The sequence below is a fragment of the Labrus mixtus genome, chromosome 22 (assembly GCF_963584025.1).
Source record: "Labrus mixtus chromosome 22, fLabMix1.1, whole genome shotgun sequence".
NCBI lineage: Eukaryota > Metazoa > Chordata > Actinopteri > Labriformes > Labridae > Labrus > Labrus mixtus.
In genome coordinates, this window is record NC_083633.1 from 6673328 (window position 1) to 6689961 (window position 16634).

The 16634-nt window shown below is 40.6% G+C and overlaps 1 protein-coding gene across 1 annotated transcript; it reads right to left on the bottom strand.

Annotated features, from left to right (window-relative positions):
• Positions 1 to 1930: 1930 nt before the first annotated feature.
• Positions 1931 to 16472, bottom strand: si:ch73-252i11.1 (uncharacterized protein LOC553517 homolog). Its single transcript, XM_061030258.1, has 12 exons — positions 16112 to 16472; positions 14873 to 15008; positions 13333 to 14014; positions 13184 to 13237; positions 12965 to 13091; positions 12362 to 12530; positions 9367 to 9487; positions 9171 to 9267; positions 8968 to 9046; positions 7122 to 7252; positions 6845 to 6990; positions 1931 to 5252 (listed from the first exon to the last, which is right to left on the bottom strand). Exons 1-12 carry the CDS (start codon positions 16384 to 16386, stop codon positions 4705 to 4707), a joined length of 2565 nt encoding a protein of 854 aa, XP_060886241.1. The 5' UTR covers positions 16387 to 16472; the 3' UTR covers positions 1931 to 4704.
• Between the last annotated feature and the right edge of the window lie 162 nt (positions 16473 to 16634).

The window sequence follows — 16634 nt, forward strand, 5'->3', positions numbered from 1 at the left end:
CATGGAGAAAACTTACATCATGGACTCTAGTGTAACGTCTATGAATCATCTCATAGTAGTTTGGCTACCATAATTACAGTTTATTCAAAGATATAATATTACAATTTTACCTCAGGATTATACAAATAAAGCAGCTGGAGTATGTTATTTTAAGGGTTGTAAAACTATAAAATGAAATAATGTTTAATCGCGATTAATCCCTGAATTTCAATAGTTAATAGCAATTAATTGCATTTCTTTATTGCAATTTAAGTATTTTGCATTAAAACTGTTTTTGTTAGGCTTTTATTTTGAAATGTTGTACTGTCTTAGACTACAGGTACTTTACTTCCTGCTTGACTTAATCATTGAAAAAAAGGAACTTGTTATGGATTGAAAACTAAATGGAAACAGGTAAATGTTTGAAGTCACTGTATCTACAGGGAGATGCTGCGGTGCTGCTTACCTACGGTGTTCCTCAAGGGACAAAATAGCATGAAATTAATGCAAATTATTATAGAAGGATGCATTCATTTCGGACATTAATCGCGATTACATTGTTTGATTTATTTATTTACTTTTTTCACCTCAGTGAATATCTAAATTCCATAGCCATGATTAATTTAAGTTTCTGGTAAAGATCAAATCAGTCAAATGATCTGTTGTCATGCCTACTTCATGTTTCCTGTATCTCAACACTTGACTGTGACACTGTCTGTAGACTCTCTATTCATGTTTGGAAAGGCTTTGTAGTGATGGGGACTGCTGTGTCTCTTTTATGTTTCGCTGTCCGTTAGTGATGGTGCTGAAATCTCAATCTATACATGTGAAGTGACAAGCGCTGTCCGTGGTGCTGAAACTTTTCAAAGTGATTGGCGAACTATTTCCTTTTTTCGTTGCCTTGAGTGATTGTTTAACACACAAGTTGCATCAAGATGGCTACACACTAACTTAGCTCCAGATAAAAACCCTAAAACTTTGTTAATTAGAACATTTTGATCCCACCTTCTCTCGGTTCTAATTGTGCATGCAGTTACTGTATAAGCTCTTATTCTCTAGACTGAAAGTGTCACAACTTTGTACTATGTCGAAGTCTTTTAAAAGTGCAACGAGTAGCCGTGCTGCTATACAACTCAGCTCACAGCCTGAGGGTAGCCTCACACTACCGGATCAGAGATATCAGGAACCTTTCATGGAGAATCTACCCACTGAGGTCAGCCGTACAACAACAACAACAATAAAAGACACGTCAACGGAGCTGAGAAACTGTGTTAAGTCTGACTGAAGCCGAGGGCAGCACCTCAAATGTAGAAGACGCGACCGAGCAGCTAGCAGATCCTAATGAGCAGAATGAAGAAATGGGCTGCTTCTAGGTCTGACAAGTGTTTGAAAACAGAGTCTCCTTTGATAAAAAAAAAAAAAAAGGAGCCAACTCCCTGGGTCGACGACTTTTATTGAGTTATGCCTCCAGTGAGAGAAACAAACCTTCCAGATAAAATATATCAAATTCAGATGTAGTGGAACTCCTGGGAGATGTTTGAGTGTAAATCAATGCATACTGTAGTATGTGAAAAGATTCAGTGAAAGTTAGTATATGTTACTTTAGTGAAAGGTCATTGAACATGGAAACATCCTCAAATTCAAGAAGAGGTTTTGTAAGGGAACACCACAGCAGGCGTCTGCTTGTGTGTTTGTGTGTGTGTGTGTGTTTTGAGGGAAGCGGGGGATGATTTGCAGGCCTAATGTCTGATGTCAAAGGAAAGCACCGGCAGCCATATTGATCATTTTTCATGCTCTGCCTCATTTCACTAAGAAACCCAACCCAACCGCTGGTGGCATTTTCAATTCACAGACGAGACAGACGGAGAAAAAGAGAGAGAAACACTTCTCCAGCAGGAACACAACGAGGCCATGTAATGCAATGGAAGAAAAACACTAAAACAAACAGTGCTCAACATGAACTTTTATTTATTTATTTTAATGAACAGAAATCAAGAGTTTGACAACAAAACAACCATTTTATGACAGCCTTTTTTTTTTAGTCACAATAAATGTGTAATGTTAAGAAAATTAAGTCCCCAAAGTATCACAGTTTTGTTATGATAAATGATTTGGAAGGAAAAAAATCATAATAAAAGCTTTGATTTATATATCGCCTTTCAAGAAACCAAAGGACGCTTTACACTAGTAAAAAAAAAAAAAAAAAAGGGGGGAGGCAGCATGGGAGACAACAAAAAAGAAATAAAACAGACAAAGAAAACCTCACTATTTGTTTTGTAATCGAAGCTGTCAATTTTATGGCCTTCATGGATTTTGTCTCCCCCTAGAGGTGCAGTAGTGCAAATGTAATATAACAAAGGCCTAGTCCACACTTAGGCGTGTATTTTTTTCTCGCCTTTATTGGATAGGAGAGCCGAAGAGAGACAGGAAACGATGGAAGGAGAGAGTGAGGGGACGACACGCAAGCAAAGGGCTGCGGCCGCTGCGGCGAGCACCACAGCATCAGCACGCGACAGTCGAGCCATCGGCGCCCCATGGAGGTTATTTTTGAAAACATCGCTTTTTCTGTGCGTTTTGGGTCACTGAAAACACACCTTTTGGAAAACTTGTTCAAGGTTTGAGATTTTTAGAAACTGGGGTACAGGTGGCACAGTGGTTAGCGGGTGGCCCAGGTTCAAATCCGACCTGTGGCTCCTTTCCCACATGTCACTCCCCACTCTCTCTCTCTCTCCCTGATTTCAGACTCTATCCACTGTCCTATCTCTACTATAAAGGCACAAAAAGCACAAAAATAAATCTTAAAAAAAAAATGTTTTAAAAACTCTGTTTCAGGAGTTTGTGTGTAAACGGGAAAACAGAGTTTTTGGGCTTGTTTCGTCACACTGTGCGCCGGTTTCTCCTCCGTTTAGAGTCATCGTGCGACGTTGTCACTTTTGTTTATACATGAGATTAGTGCTATGTGTTTTTTTTGTACGTGATCCGAGGAGCCCATCTTGCTCCACAATCGATGAATTGCACCTGAAGTAGCTCCTCCTACTCTTCATTTTCATGAATCGACTCCTAAGTTACAGATTTTCACAGAAGCGGTTCATAATTTGTTACAAATTGAAATTGAAATGTGGCTCTGTCTTTCTAGATCACTATTCAAAGTAGATCCATTTCTGCTTCATCTGTGGAACTCATTATTTGAGTGTTATTTGCGCTTGGCTTTAATGACTTCTTTCATTTACTTCTGTAAATTATATTGATCTTAGTCACTATCCTATGCCAGTTGAGCTCACACACTGGCTTTAGAGCTGATGTTTCACCAGTGAAAGCCTGTGTGTTCACTTTTTTTACCAAAAATGGTTCATGGTCCGGCCAGCAACGGCCATCCACCTCTGCTATGGTTACTTTGTGGTTTAACAACCTACCAGTACACACACTTAAATAGCCCTCATGTAATATTGCTACGTCCTGAAGTTTGAAAATTAACCTGACAAAGTTGATTTCCTCAGAACAATGCGTTAAAGCAAGGTCAAAGGTCTGAAGGCGTGTTGTGGGACACCCAAGTGCTCTAAGGCCTAAAGTTTACCTGCTTCATCTAACCATTTGTGTGCATCTGATGGCTGCCACACGTGCCCTGCAAACTGCTCTCAGCATCTGCTGTGCACATCCTCAAAAATGTGCGTCGCAAGATGCAGTATGCATATGACCAGTAGGGGCAGTGTAGAGGCAGAGGGATGTTGCAGGGACAACAATGGCAGAGTTTTCTGGGGAGAGAAGCTGATAGGCCGAGTCAGCGAGCACCCACATCTCTACGGTTTGTCATTGTCTCTGCACGGAGACAAACATGTCTGTCACAATATCTAGGACAAATAAGTTCCATAAACCTGCGAAACTAAATGCAGGCGAGTACGTTGTTTCAGTTTATCAGGTGAGCCTGTAAACTGGTGACTTTCAGCTGCATTTGTATTTAATTATTATTATTTTTTTAATCAAATACATCCACATCTGTGCCATGTCTGTTACAAACGCACAGTAACAAACAAACTGATCAAACAACTCCGTTTTAAAAAGTCGACGCGGAAACCTGCAAAACTAAAAAACGAAGTAGGTCTGGGCCGTTATCCAAGCACGGTGGCACCACTGTCGCTTAAGTCAGAATTGACACAACATTGACCTCCTCCGAGTGCTACATCTTTGCTTTGTAACTCACTGCACATCAGCCTGAGCCGTCTGGTGTGCCCTCTACAGGTCTCCTCCAGTAACACACGTTAGTGTTGAGAGAAGTACGGGAACATTTACGTTCCTCACACAGCAATCTGTGTACGCGCATGCAAGGTGAAGAAGCAAGTCAATCTCCGGCTTCACTCTGTTCACCCAACGATGTGGAAGCAAAAGGTAAGACGTAGCTCGTTTAGCCAGATCATCTTACACATCCTCGCTATATATTTTAGTCTTTGTCTGAAACTTTGCCTCACAGTTTGGATCTCCGTTGAAGAAAGGTCCGCCTGCAATGACTTCTTATCGCCACAGGTGTCGCCAGTGAGAACAAACAAGAGCTTCAGATTAGCTTCTGAAGCTGACACTCTCATGTGAGCCACTTCACTCTTCTTGAATTGCTTTTTACTATATTTATAAAACGATATCACTATATTTCATCTACTGCAACAAACAACAGCACACAGCATTACCTCCATCATGCTCCTTCAAACAGATACGATGCATAACTTTTATCTGTTTCTAAGCGATGACACAGGTATCCTTCTTTGGCGTTGGGGTTGGGGAGGCAGGCTGAGAATATCGTGGGGATGGGGGCGACGCTGTTCTGAACTGGTAGGTGTCTGTGCTGGGTCGGTATGACAATGTGGGTTGGCGTGTAGGAGCCGCTACTGGTTGTGGTGCAATAACTGGTCTTGGTGCAGGCACTGGTCTAGGTCTGTAAACTGGTGTCGGTGCAGCGACTGGTGTCGGTGCAGGGACTGGTTTTGGCGCTGGTGTCAACGCAGCACCATACAATGAAACGAGCGGGTGCGTGGTCCTGTACTGCAGCAGGTACTCGGGGTAGATCTGGTGCTTCTCAAACACGACAAAGATGGAGGGGGTCATGAGGTCGTTTACGCAGCTGTCATAGAAGTTAATGTCCCCGCCGTCCTTAGAAGGAGGTCTGACGTAGTCGGAGGACCCTTTGGTGTAGTCTCCGACCAGAACCCGAGCCACAAACATGGACCTGATATCAGAGTTACCCGTGTAGCTGTGGGAGTATTTGGCGTCCCGGGCAAAGTAACTACCTGGGTTTGGACACAGAGAGATGATCATTGTATTTGACATTTCACCGCATCTGTTACAACTGAAGAATTGTTCACATCATACACTTACCTGCTCATCCTTTTCTCAAATAAATAAAGCTTTTCAAACATTTCAAACAACAGTTGTAAGCAATTCACATCCCCTAACTTACATCCAAGAAATGCAGCATATCCTACAACTTAGGGGAGAGGGGGACAACAACAGCATGAAACAATATACCAACAATAAAGAAGATCTCCAGCTAAAGAAAACCTAAAAGACTCCTTTTGACATTTGATGCATCAGAGAGCAAAATGAGAGCCTTTGTCCATGGAGGGGGTTTCACTCTGAAGTCAGAACCAGAGTACTGTAGACCAGCAGTACAAGCCAAGCCTCTCAATGTCACATTTATTATTTTATTTCCAACAATAGCTTGAAGTTTAAAAAACAAAACAAAAATCTAGTCCTACCTATAGACTTTTAATAATAATGAACAAAGCCTGAGTGACGTCACCCATCAGTTACCGCAGGGGGGCCGCCATGCTGGAAATCTCAGGCTAACTTTCAGTCTACCTAACGACAGGCTGAGAGCTGGATCAGAGGCGGGTTTTAAGCCTCTTGACAAACCGTTACATTGCGCCTACCGGTCAATCAGGTAAAAAAAAAATCACCCCCCGCACAGTGTGTGCCCAGGAGGACAATAACTAATCAGACCAATATGTTTTTTTGTACCAGGCTGTAAACATGTTAATTTCTGCTGTCAGAAGGATGTTTTAAAATGTGGTGTGTATGTGACTTCTGGGAATCTTGGAGAGCCTCAAGTGGACACTCAATGAACTGCAGGATTTTGCACTTCTACATTGGCTTCATTTTTCAACACTGGAGGTTTCCGCTTGGTCCTACCCCTTTTACTGCAAAAATATTTATCAACTTAGCCCAGGTTGAAGCTTTCAAAACATCACCAAAGAATACAAATAACTAGAAGTGAAGCAAAATTGCAACATGAGATTTTTCGGTCCGATACAGATATCAATATTAGGGAGAGAAAAAATCTGATACAGATATATTTGCTGATATATTTCTTAGATCTATGTTATCAAACACTTGTGGAAAAGATGTAAAACGGAGAAAACATGGTCGCTCAACTGGAGAGTAACTGTGCATGTACGTGCATCACTGCTTGACACTCTGGAGAGTGATGATGCTCGTTGTAATCCATATAGCGCCCTCTGCTGGTGAAAGAGAACTGCTAGTGTAAAACAATGAAACTCAAATGAAACACTTTTTGATTGGTGAATAAATCTCGTAATATTGGCGCATATCTGTGATAAAAGTAGCCGAAACCGATAGTCACTAGTTCCTGCATATGCTAATATTGGCCGATATTATCGGCTGGCCGATAAATCGGTCGGGCTTTAGTAGATGGTTCACTTATTATTCCAGTTTAGCTCTCTGTCTCACCTTTCTGTATAACTATTTAAGGATTTAATAAATAGAATAATAAACTTGCGTAATAAATCAATTTATCCCAAATTTTCCTTTAAATTTTAGTTGGATTGTCAGATTCTCTCTCTTGGATTTTTATGAAACTCACCTTTGCCATACGCAGTGCCATTAACTCCACAGATCCTCCAGTCAAAGTTGGTGTGGCTGATGACGTCCACAAATTTGGAGTCGGTGCCATGAAAAAGCTTCTTTTCTCTCAGAGTACTTCCATTGTTCGTCATCTGATTTTTCTGCCTTCATTAAGGAAATATAATTCAAATCAAGATGTTAAAATTGAGGAAACGGCCAAACGTAAAATGAGACTTGAATTGGTGAATACTGGAAAATGATAAATTCTGTGTGAACACACAAAGAAACATACGTACCACTGAAAGACTTCCCAAAGAGCTTTGTTCTGAATTCTCTCGATTTTGACGATATCGAAACCTCGCAGTGTTTGACAGAAAAGAGCTTCAATCTCCTTAAATTCATCTGAGGTTCTGAGGAGGGAGACTCGCTGTAAAAAAAAAAAACACACAAAATAGAGAGGGAATAATTACATTTCCCAGGCAAACAAGTTTAAATCCTTGAAAAAGTAGATTTAGTGGTATTACATCACAAACAATAGCCTCTGAAGATTCATTGCAAAGTGAACACAACACCGACATACTGTATAGTAGGGCTGTCATGTTTTAATTGGAAGTTGGAACATTCACTCGAACCTGGGGGAGAAAAAGTTCACATTCGAACTGTAATGAGCCCCTCAAATTCAAAATATACAGTCTATCAGCGCACCAGGCCGTCTGAGGTAGTGTGCAGTTTGATCCAGCAGAGGGCACCCTCAGTGTAACTTGACCATGGACTCTTGACCTCAGTAAATGAAGACAGTGATGTGGCAAAAGCAAGATGTCGGGGAGCGATTCAGGGGATGCACACTTACATGAGGGAGACTCGTCTCTCTGCAGACAGCAGCACAGAAGGTGATATTGTGAATAAATGGAGAGAGAGCTGCACTCGATCCTGATCAAGTTAATATACTCGTGTTTCTGGTGAATAATATTAGAAAATAAATCAGTCCTTTTGGATTGTCAACAGGCTGTTGGTTTTAGGCTCATTGTTGAAACGGTTCAGTTAAGTTAAAGTGTTTTGTGGGTTTCGAATGTGATAAAATGTTTGAAGTTCTTTATTTTTTTAAAGTGACAGCACTACTTCATAGTCAAGTGACTTTGTAAGCAAACAGTTTATTAAACATCCAGCTGTCTAAGAGAAACAAGACAGAATAGTGTTGTGTCAGTAGAACTCTCTTTTAGCTTTGTTTTTGGTCACTACCAACTCCTCAGTTAAATATCTTACTCTTTACTGTGGATGCAAATGTTTTGGTTTGTTTACCAGTGAGCTCATTTGGCTTTCTGGCTGTATGGGTTCTTTTTGCGATTAGGTTGTTTGTTGTTATTTTGCATAGTCTATATTCTTGCTCATGTTTTTGCTCTTCTGTGTTTGGGATATTTTGCTGTATGTCAAAGCACTCTGTAAACCTGTGTTTTTAAAGGTGCTTAATAAATAAAGTTACCATTATGTAGTACGTAATGTTTTTTAAGAGCTATTGCTGCTAACTGAGCATTCTGGGAGATTTTGTGGTTTTGAAGATATTGATTACAGCAATCAACTCAAAGAAGCAAACTTTCCGTATTTTTTTAAGCTACTTTTGTAACATTGGTTTTCATTCCTTCTTGCTTGTAGGGACCAGATATAAGCATGTCTATATGTAAGATCCAATCAGGAACCTCCTGGGTTGAAAAATAAAGTGAAATGATTTCCAATACGGCGACTGCCATCGATGGGCTTCAGAAGTCCTCTTCAGTGACATCACTTTCACTACGTCCATTTTGATACATTCTATGGGGAGAACCGCTGCACTACACTGTTTTCAAGGACTGATTTCAGGTGCTTCACAACTTCCACATAATTACACTGTACATCTCCATTTCAACATAAAGTTCTGCATTTGGTCAAAAATCACAAGACAAACAATAAGTTGATGTGATTTTTATGACTAAGGCGCTGATTTGAGAACTTCCAGCAGTCACACAGGTTAGTCTGTAAACTATGATTAAGTTGCTTTTCTAAAATATTTAAAAAGCACTGAACTCTAAAGTCTGGGAGTGAATGTAAGTACGTAAGTTGAAATGAACAAATATCTCTTATTTTAAAGGCGTGGTGCTTTCACAGTACCTTGTATCCTGTTAGTGGGATCTGGCTCTTGTCCCAGTTGACTGGAACAGCAGTGAAACTTGGTTGACCAATAGGCTTTCTGTAGTCCGCAAAACAAACAAGGCATAGTATCATTTTATTCACCTTTTTTGCATTAAAACACTATTTTTTGAATCATGAATCATGAACAGCTGGATCCGCATAGAACACTTTGGTTGTCTTACCTCACTCTCTTTGATAGGACATCAGCCCCAGAGATGAACCGCGGCCGTCTTTTCACCAGCCTCTTGGTGGAATAACGCTTGTTAGTTTGTATCATGTCTGACAGGAGGAAAAAAAGAAGACGATGATTATCTGTTTACATCAAGGTCAAAATGTTCCATATTGTTAAAACAGAGGCAAATCTTTTTTTTTTTTGACCTTCAAAACTGAGTGAATACGAATGTGAACCGGCAGTGAACTCCACCACATCTTTTTCATTAAGCAGATACTTTTGCTCCAGTTTAAGGCTGTCCATGTCTGCAGCTGTGTGTCCACCATTCTGAAATAAAGACAGATATTGGCTGATTTTAATAATGGTCACATATTATGCATAATACACTTTACCATGTTTTCCTAACACTAATATGTCTCTAGTCTGTCTACAAACCCCCCAAGTATGAGAAAAGTCCATCCTCTCCATCTTTTGCCTGCTCCACTTTTCAGAAAATGAGAAAATGTGTTTGGAGATTTTCCCTTTGTGACATCACAAAGGTAACCCCTCCCCATCCGGTTGACACTCCCACAGCTAGGTGTTTGTTCTGCCCTCTGAGTCTGCCTTCTCACCGTAAACAATAGGACATGGAGCGAGAAAGCCAGAGACACCCAAGCCCTTCCAGAGAGGGGGCGTGGTCAGACACAGCTCATTTACATTTAAAGGTACAGACACAGAAACAGCCTGTTCTGAGCAGGGCTGAAATAGAGGGGTTTATAGGCATGATCAAATACAGGATTTGAGGTAACGTTTATGTCTACTTCAAATAAAGCTGACTTCAGCAGAAAGTTTAATTAGTAATTGTGATTGAATTTTTCCAATATGGACTTCCTAACTCTCTAACAAAAACTAAGTTGTGACATTTTACCCAATTCTTGTGTCTGTTGGCAACAAGGTCTAAAAGCGCTACTGGGACAGGTTAATGGTAATTTAATGACATCTCCCTGTCATAATCTCTATCCTCAAAGACGCTGCCACACAGCCTGAGTACACAGCTCTGCCTCTCATAATGTTTTTTTGTGTGAGTAGAGCAGCACAAAGATAAAAATAAATTAAATTATGTCCATGGGTATCAGCTTAAAGGATAGCAAGGGGAAGAAATGTCCAATGTAGACTTAGACTGAGTTACAGAGTTTTATAAACAGAACCTGTCAGCAAATGTTTAGTAGTTTATTAGTGGGATGGATGAATAGAGAAGTTAAATCATGGTGTGATTTTATATTTCTATCACTTTAAAAAAGCAGAAGCTGACAATGCTCTCCCAACCGTCAGAGTCCACAGGGACCTCACCTGGTGTGGTTTATAACAGAGTATTACATAAGAAGGCTAATATCACATAGTAAATTCCACTTGAGAGCAGAGGTTGGACTACCTCATTTCTTTTTCATCATGTACAAATACCATTAGAGCGAGTTTAGAGAGAGTTTGAACCCTTGCAAAATGTCACTGAAAGAAATAAAGGTACTGTCACCATATTTAGCCCAAATCAACTCCACTAGCTTTGCTTGCTGAGGCAGGTTGTCACTGTGTATATCTTCAATGAAAACTGTGTGCTGCTTCTGTTTTTCTTCTTCCTTTATGCTGCACCAATGTTTGCAACTCATAGTGTCTTAATGGAGCAGATTCAGTTTTTCAACATGCAATATTCAAGATTTAATACTGTTACTGAAGAGTAATGGCTTCACATTTTAATTAACCTTCAACTGTCTTTTGATCTTTGTATGTTTACGTTACTTACATCATTGTGTCTTTACATTACATTATTGTGTGTTTTTTTTTCTAACTTAGATCATGGTATGCAAGGGCGTAGGTTTGGATTCCACATTGGGGGAGACACATTTTCAGTGTGGGGTCTGGGGGATCCCCCCCCAGAGAATTTTGAGCCTCAAACACTTCATTTCCTGCATTCTGGTTAATTTTTATGCAATTTTGTGCCTTTTCTGAATTAATTCATGGTGGAAATTTCTTTACTATGTATAGGAAATTATAATTATTTTTGAATTACTATTAATTATTCAACTGTATTGTTCATAACTTTCTGCATATTCAAAACATTACAGGTGTTTTGGGATGTTTCTTTAGGAATCATGTACATCTCAAATCAAATATTTTAGAGAATGACACCTTGTTATAGCCTTAGTATCCAAAATTTAAAACGACATAAAAGCCGTTGTTATGGCTGACTAATCTTTCACTCACTATTTGGAAAAAATGCGGTCGGATATTGTCCGTGTTTATTGCATTTAAAATCAATTGATAGTTTTTATTTTTTTTATTAAAATGTTGGCAGGCAGAGGACAGAACAATTACACAATGAATAAAGCAATAACGTAACACTGCCAAACATCACAATGACAGCGGACATTAGGGACTTCTGTTCTGTGTTGTTTAACACTTAACTCTTAATCAACAGCCTAAATCATGGTTAAAAGTTAAATGAGTGATAACTTAAACGATGTTATTTAGTTATGCTGGTTCAGAAGCTCTTCTCTCCTCCACGTCGTCCATTCATTACTGATAATTGGACACCTCGTCGGGCATTAACTCGTATACTTTGTGGTGTCACCTCTATAGAGTTAATAGGACACTAATGCAAACACCAACCTGTTGCTCTTGCTTTGTCTTGTCACTGTCTGCGCCCGTGACCATAGACTGTATAAAGACCACGACTCCTAACCTGAGCGGACCTGATCCATTGACCAAGCGTGAGCGAGACTAACGTGCCTGCGCACGCGCGTGTGACTGTGCGGCAAGGTTAAAATGGTATGGTCCACTATAGGGGTGTCTGAAATGATTGGGAAACGTTACAGGTCAGAAGGATATATAAATGTTTTGAGCCCCCCGAAATGTTTTTCATCATTCGACCTTTTAAAAAATATATATATATTTTGAGGGGGACAAATTTACCTTTTCTAAATATTTGGGGGGGGACACATCCCCTGCGTCCCCCCCGAAATCTACGCCTATGATGGTATGTAGTGGTTCGTTTAAAAAAAAAAAAAAAATGGTAAGGTGGGCATGTCACTGCACAAAGCACAGAGCAACAGCTGTTCAGCGAAAGTCCCAAAAGTAGCCCTCATGAACCCATATCTGCAGTATCCCCAGTAAACCCAATTTTAAAAAAAGACTCTGAGTGTGTCTTCTTGCAGTGCAGTTACTCACAGCTGAAGCGTATATGTTCCACTTTCCAAACTCGTCCTCCCAGTACCAAAGCCACTCAGTGGTGTGGATGAAGTCCGGCTCAAGCAAAGAGTTGATGGTGGAGAGTCGTCGTACTTTGTTCTGTCCTTGGGTCATCGTGTCGAAGTGCACAGGTGGGCTGCTGCTGCTGCTAAAAACAGAAAAATTAGCAACTGTTAGTAGATATATTTATTCTAAAGCAAAGTAACCTTTTTGGTTATTCATTGTTTAATTTGTTTGATGAAACACAAGAACATATAAGTTGATACAATTAGTCAGTTAATTTCTGTTCAAGATTTTTGGCATAGTTAGTGATTTTAGTTATTTCTGGACAGAGGAGTGACAGTTGATAGCCAAGCTTCTTGTTGTTTTTATGCTAAGCTAATGCTAACGAGCTGCTAAATGTAGCTCTTTGTTAACCACATCCAGGCATTACGCCAACAACTGTGTATCTTGAGTTTAAAAAAACAGACAGATAGATGTAGATACATATTTCTGTATTTAAATACGGATCAGCGAAATAGATCTCCTTTAAGAGTGTCATCTTCCCACAAGTACATAAACAACAATTCCAGTAGAGAGCACCTGTTTCCGTTGTTTGGGTCACAGTAGTCCTTCTCAATCGCCTCATTACTGGGCATGACGGTCCATTTGTCATCCTTGTTGACCTCCCATCTGTACGGCATCTTGCTATGAGCTTTGTAACACCGCTCTGAGAACACGTCGGTCATTAAACACTCAACTACATCAAAACAAAGGTAGTTACAGCTGCTAAGTGTTGATGATCTATCACTGATTACTCACCGTCACCATGTTTGCAGTTTCCTTTGATGAAGTACATGCATATCTCAGTTTTATCTACAGGAAAGCAAAAATAGTGCAAGTTAATATTTCACACATATCTGACTTAAAACCCCTTTAATAAAAGAACCTTTGCAGCCGGCTGGGTTTACCTCTGACAGGTCTTCTGTTCGCTCCGTCATCCCCGTCTGCATTGGCTCTCACCGCAGCGAAGATGTCACTTGTTGAACGGGTCCGTTGCAGCTCCTGCCGGCTGTTCAAGGTGCTGCGGAAGCCACCTCTCCCTCTGTCAGCTGTTGAAGTTTTATTTAGATATTCTGTTCCGTTGTCATCTTCAGTTGATCCACCATCACCGTACAGATCTAACGCATCGAGGTCAGCGAGGGAGTCAGTACTGGAATGGGTACTTTGCTGCAGTGGACGGCTGTCCTGGTTCCTGCTGTTGCCCCTGTTGCCCCTGTTGCCTCTGTTGCCTCTATTTCCCCGGAAACCTCCTCTCCCCCTCCCTCTTCCTCTCCCTCTGTGACCATCACTGTTACACTCACCAGGGTAGTTTGTAGCCGCACGGTTACCCTTGTTGCTCCCATTCCCATTTCTGTCAGCATACCTTATGGCCTCTTTGTTTGCATAAGCAGACTTCAAGCTGGGAATAAGGCTGTCTGGAACACCTTTACTCCGCAGGATTTGTAATGGCTGTGGATCGTTGAAATCATGAGTCTTCTGGCAATTGCAGTCTATGTTCAGGTACCTCTCACAGATATGCAGTCTCTCGCAGCCATCACCACGCTCACATTTTCCATACTCTCCGGGACCATTGTTGTAATCATAACATATCTGTTATAGGGGATAAAACAGCAAGGGAGAGGGGGAAAAGGTTTTTGTTGTTACAAAAAACTGAAAATGGAACACCTTCTTTAAGATAATAAAAAAGGGGTTTATTCAGCTTAATTTGTAAAATCAACACAACAAAACTTTAGGTACTCTAGGGTCTCCTGCAATCTGTTAAACCCCCCTAGAGGAGTAAGCATTGTGACACTGGCAGACATTGGGTAATCAGTTGAGGGGCCCCAAATGAATGATAGGGTAAACCCATAAAATGAAGCAGTTTTATTATGTGCACAGAAATCACAACTTTACGCACTGGCCACAAACCACCTAAGACACCCCCCCCCCCCCCCCCCCCCCCCCCCCCCCCCCCCAAACTTGATCGCACTGACTTTTCCTGAATATTTTTATGCTGTTTTCACACATCAGGTCACTTCATGTGTAAAGATTTACAAGGGGGCTGATGGGAAAAATTCCAGGTAAAGTCAGAGTGCTGTTTGCGTTCATGTGTGCAGCTCATCGCAAGATTTTCAGGAAGTTTACAGGAGTTTTGTGCAAAGCAGAATCAGCCTTACTGGCCAGGTATGTTGACTTCAGGGAACTGGGCTCTCCATGTACAAAAGTACAGCATTAAATATTTTACAATAAACAAAGACTAATATGTACAAGACTAAAGAAGCCAACAGTGCAGTGACTAATAGTGCAAACGATGCTGAAATGAACATGATAATAAATGATGTAAATATATAACAGACGGATTGATTTGCATGAGCTAACATCACGGCAGTCTGCATACGGGGATGTCTAGCGAGGAGAATAACAATATTTGTGTGCATATTTGAAAATACCAGTGTGGTCAAAACTCACAGCAGGCAGGAGCAAGTTGTCGTTCTGCAGCAGCAGTGTACACAGCTCCGCCCTGCTCAGACTCTCCAGGTCATGCTCCTTCAGTATCACCTGATTGTGAAAAGAGTCCAGTGCATGAGAGAAGGTGCAGCCTCTCCTGTCATCAAAAAACAAAACACACAAAGTTCAATCACAATATATAGCCGAAAGACAAATATCCAGCACAATATTACTATAAAACACCAATAAGAATATGTGCGTTCATGCTATTACGTAATGGTTGGACAGTCTCATAACCACACATTATGTTGCTGGTTTAAAAAGGTAAAGATACCCAGTGGCACATTTCAACAAATAGCCAATAATTTATAGTAGCATCTTGAGAAATATTGAACATGTTTTTTTATTTTACACTGGACTTATCAGAGTTAAATACTGTAACTTGTTAGTGGGGCTAAATGCCACTATTACATCAGAACTGAAAACAACTAAAATTATAACCAATTTGCTTTTACAGCATGACAGGGGTAGAATTTCTTCTGAAAACTTTAAGCTTCTGTGTTGTATCAGAAATATGATTATTTTCTCCCTTAAGACAAACGAATACTGTCATAGTAAAACTAGAACAAGCAGCTATCAAGTTAGCTTAGCTTAGCACAGAGACTGAAAACTTAAGCCTTTTGAAATTATGCACCTGGCCAAGACATTGTCCAGCTTTAAACCAAACTTGTATTCGTTTTCAAAAGATGGTTTTACTTGGTTACTTTCAGACATGTTTCCTGTCTGTGTTATTATTATCCAAGCTGAACCTGCTAAACTGGTTGCTGGAGCTGCTTCACAAAACGCTAACAGAGGCTGGCATGAGTAACTTATTCAAGATGTTAAACGACAAAGCATTTTCCCAAGATGTCAGACTTTTCCATAACAGGAAATAGTTCATATTTCAGCTGTTAAATGAGCTCAATTAGCCTGAAGTACTTTGTTTTTGTGAGACAACCATAGAAAATCGTCAACTAGAAATTGAACGGTGGGCCTTGAACGCAACACTTGTGTCAAGGCCTTTACAATAAGTTGTTGACAATTTAACCCCATTAAATACCAGTGTGCCGACACCCGCCTGCTGTGAGTGTCGTTTTTCTCCATATAGATTTCATGACACACAGAAATGACGACAGCTTGAAATGTAACCTTTATCAGCAGACAGGCCAGTTTAAGGCTTTGACTCACCATAGGAACAAATGTCAATGTAAACATATTTACCTTGACTGAGTGAAATGACATGCCCCGCGGAAGAGGAAGTTTTTACACAGGTGCAGCCCCTTACATGATCCAGTACAGCCTCTGGCTCTGCACAGTTTCAGGCTGGTCCGAGCCACCACCTTAGGCTGGCCAAAAGGAGAACACCAAGTAAATTTCTCTCGGTTAGTGATGATCGCATTCGTGGAATCGCCGTAGCCGATGTTAGATATCAAATAATCGGTGTTGACAGCTCCTTGACTGGCCAGGATGATCTTTAAAACTTCGGTTTCCATCATTTTAACGCTCTTAGTCCTGTCTGTCCTTCCACCTCAAAGCAAAGCAAGACAGCGACTGGAGAGCAGCTGATGAGTTCACGGGAATAGGACAGTTCAGGATCATATACAGTGTTTCATTTCTGAAGAATGGAAAACGAAACTTAACTATTGCTGTTATGCTGCTCTCCTCCACTTGAGGGCGTCCTCGCATCATTTGACTTCATACAGCCCTGTACTGATAAAAGTACAGTAGAGCTGAACTCAGTGGG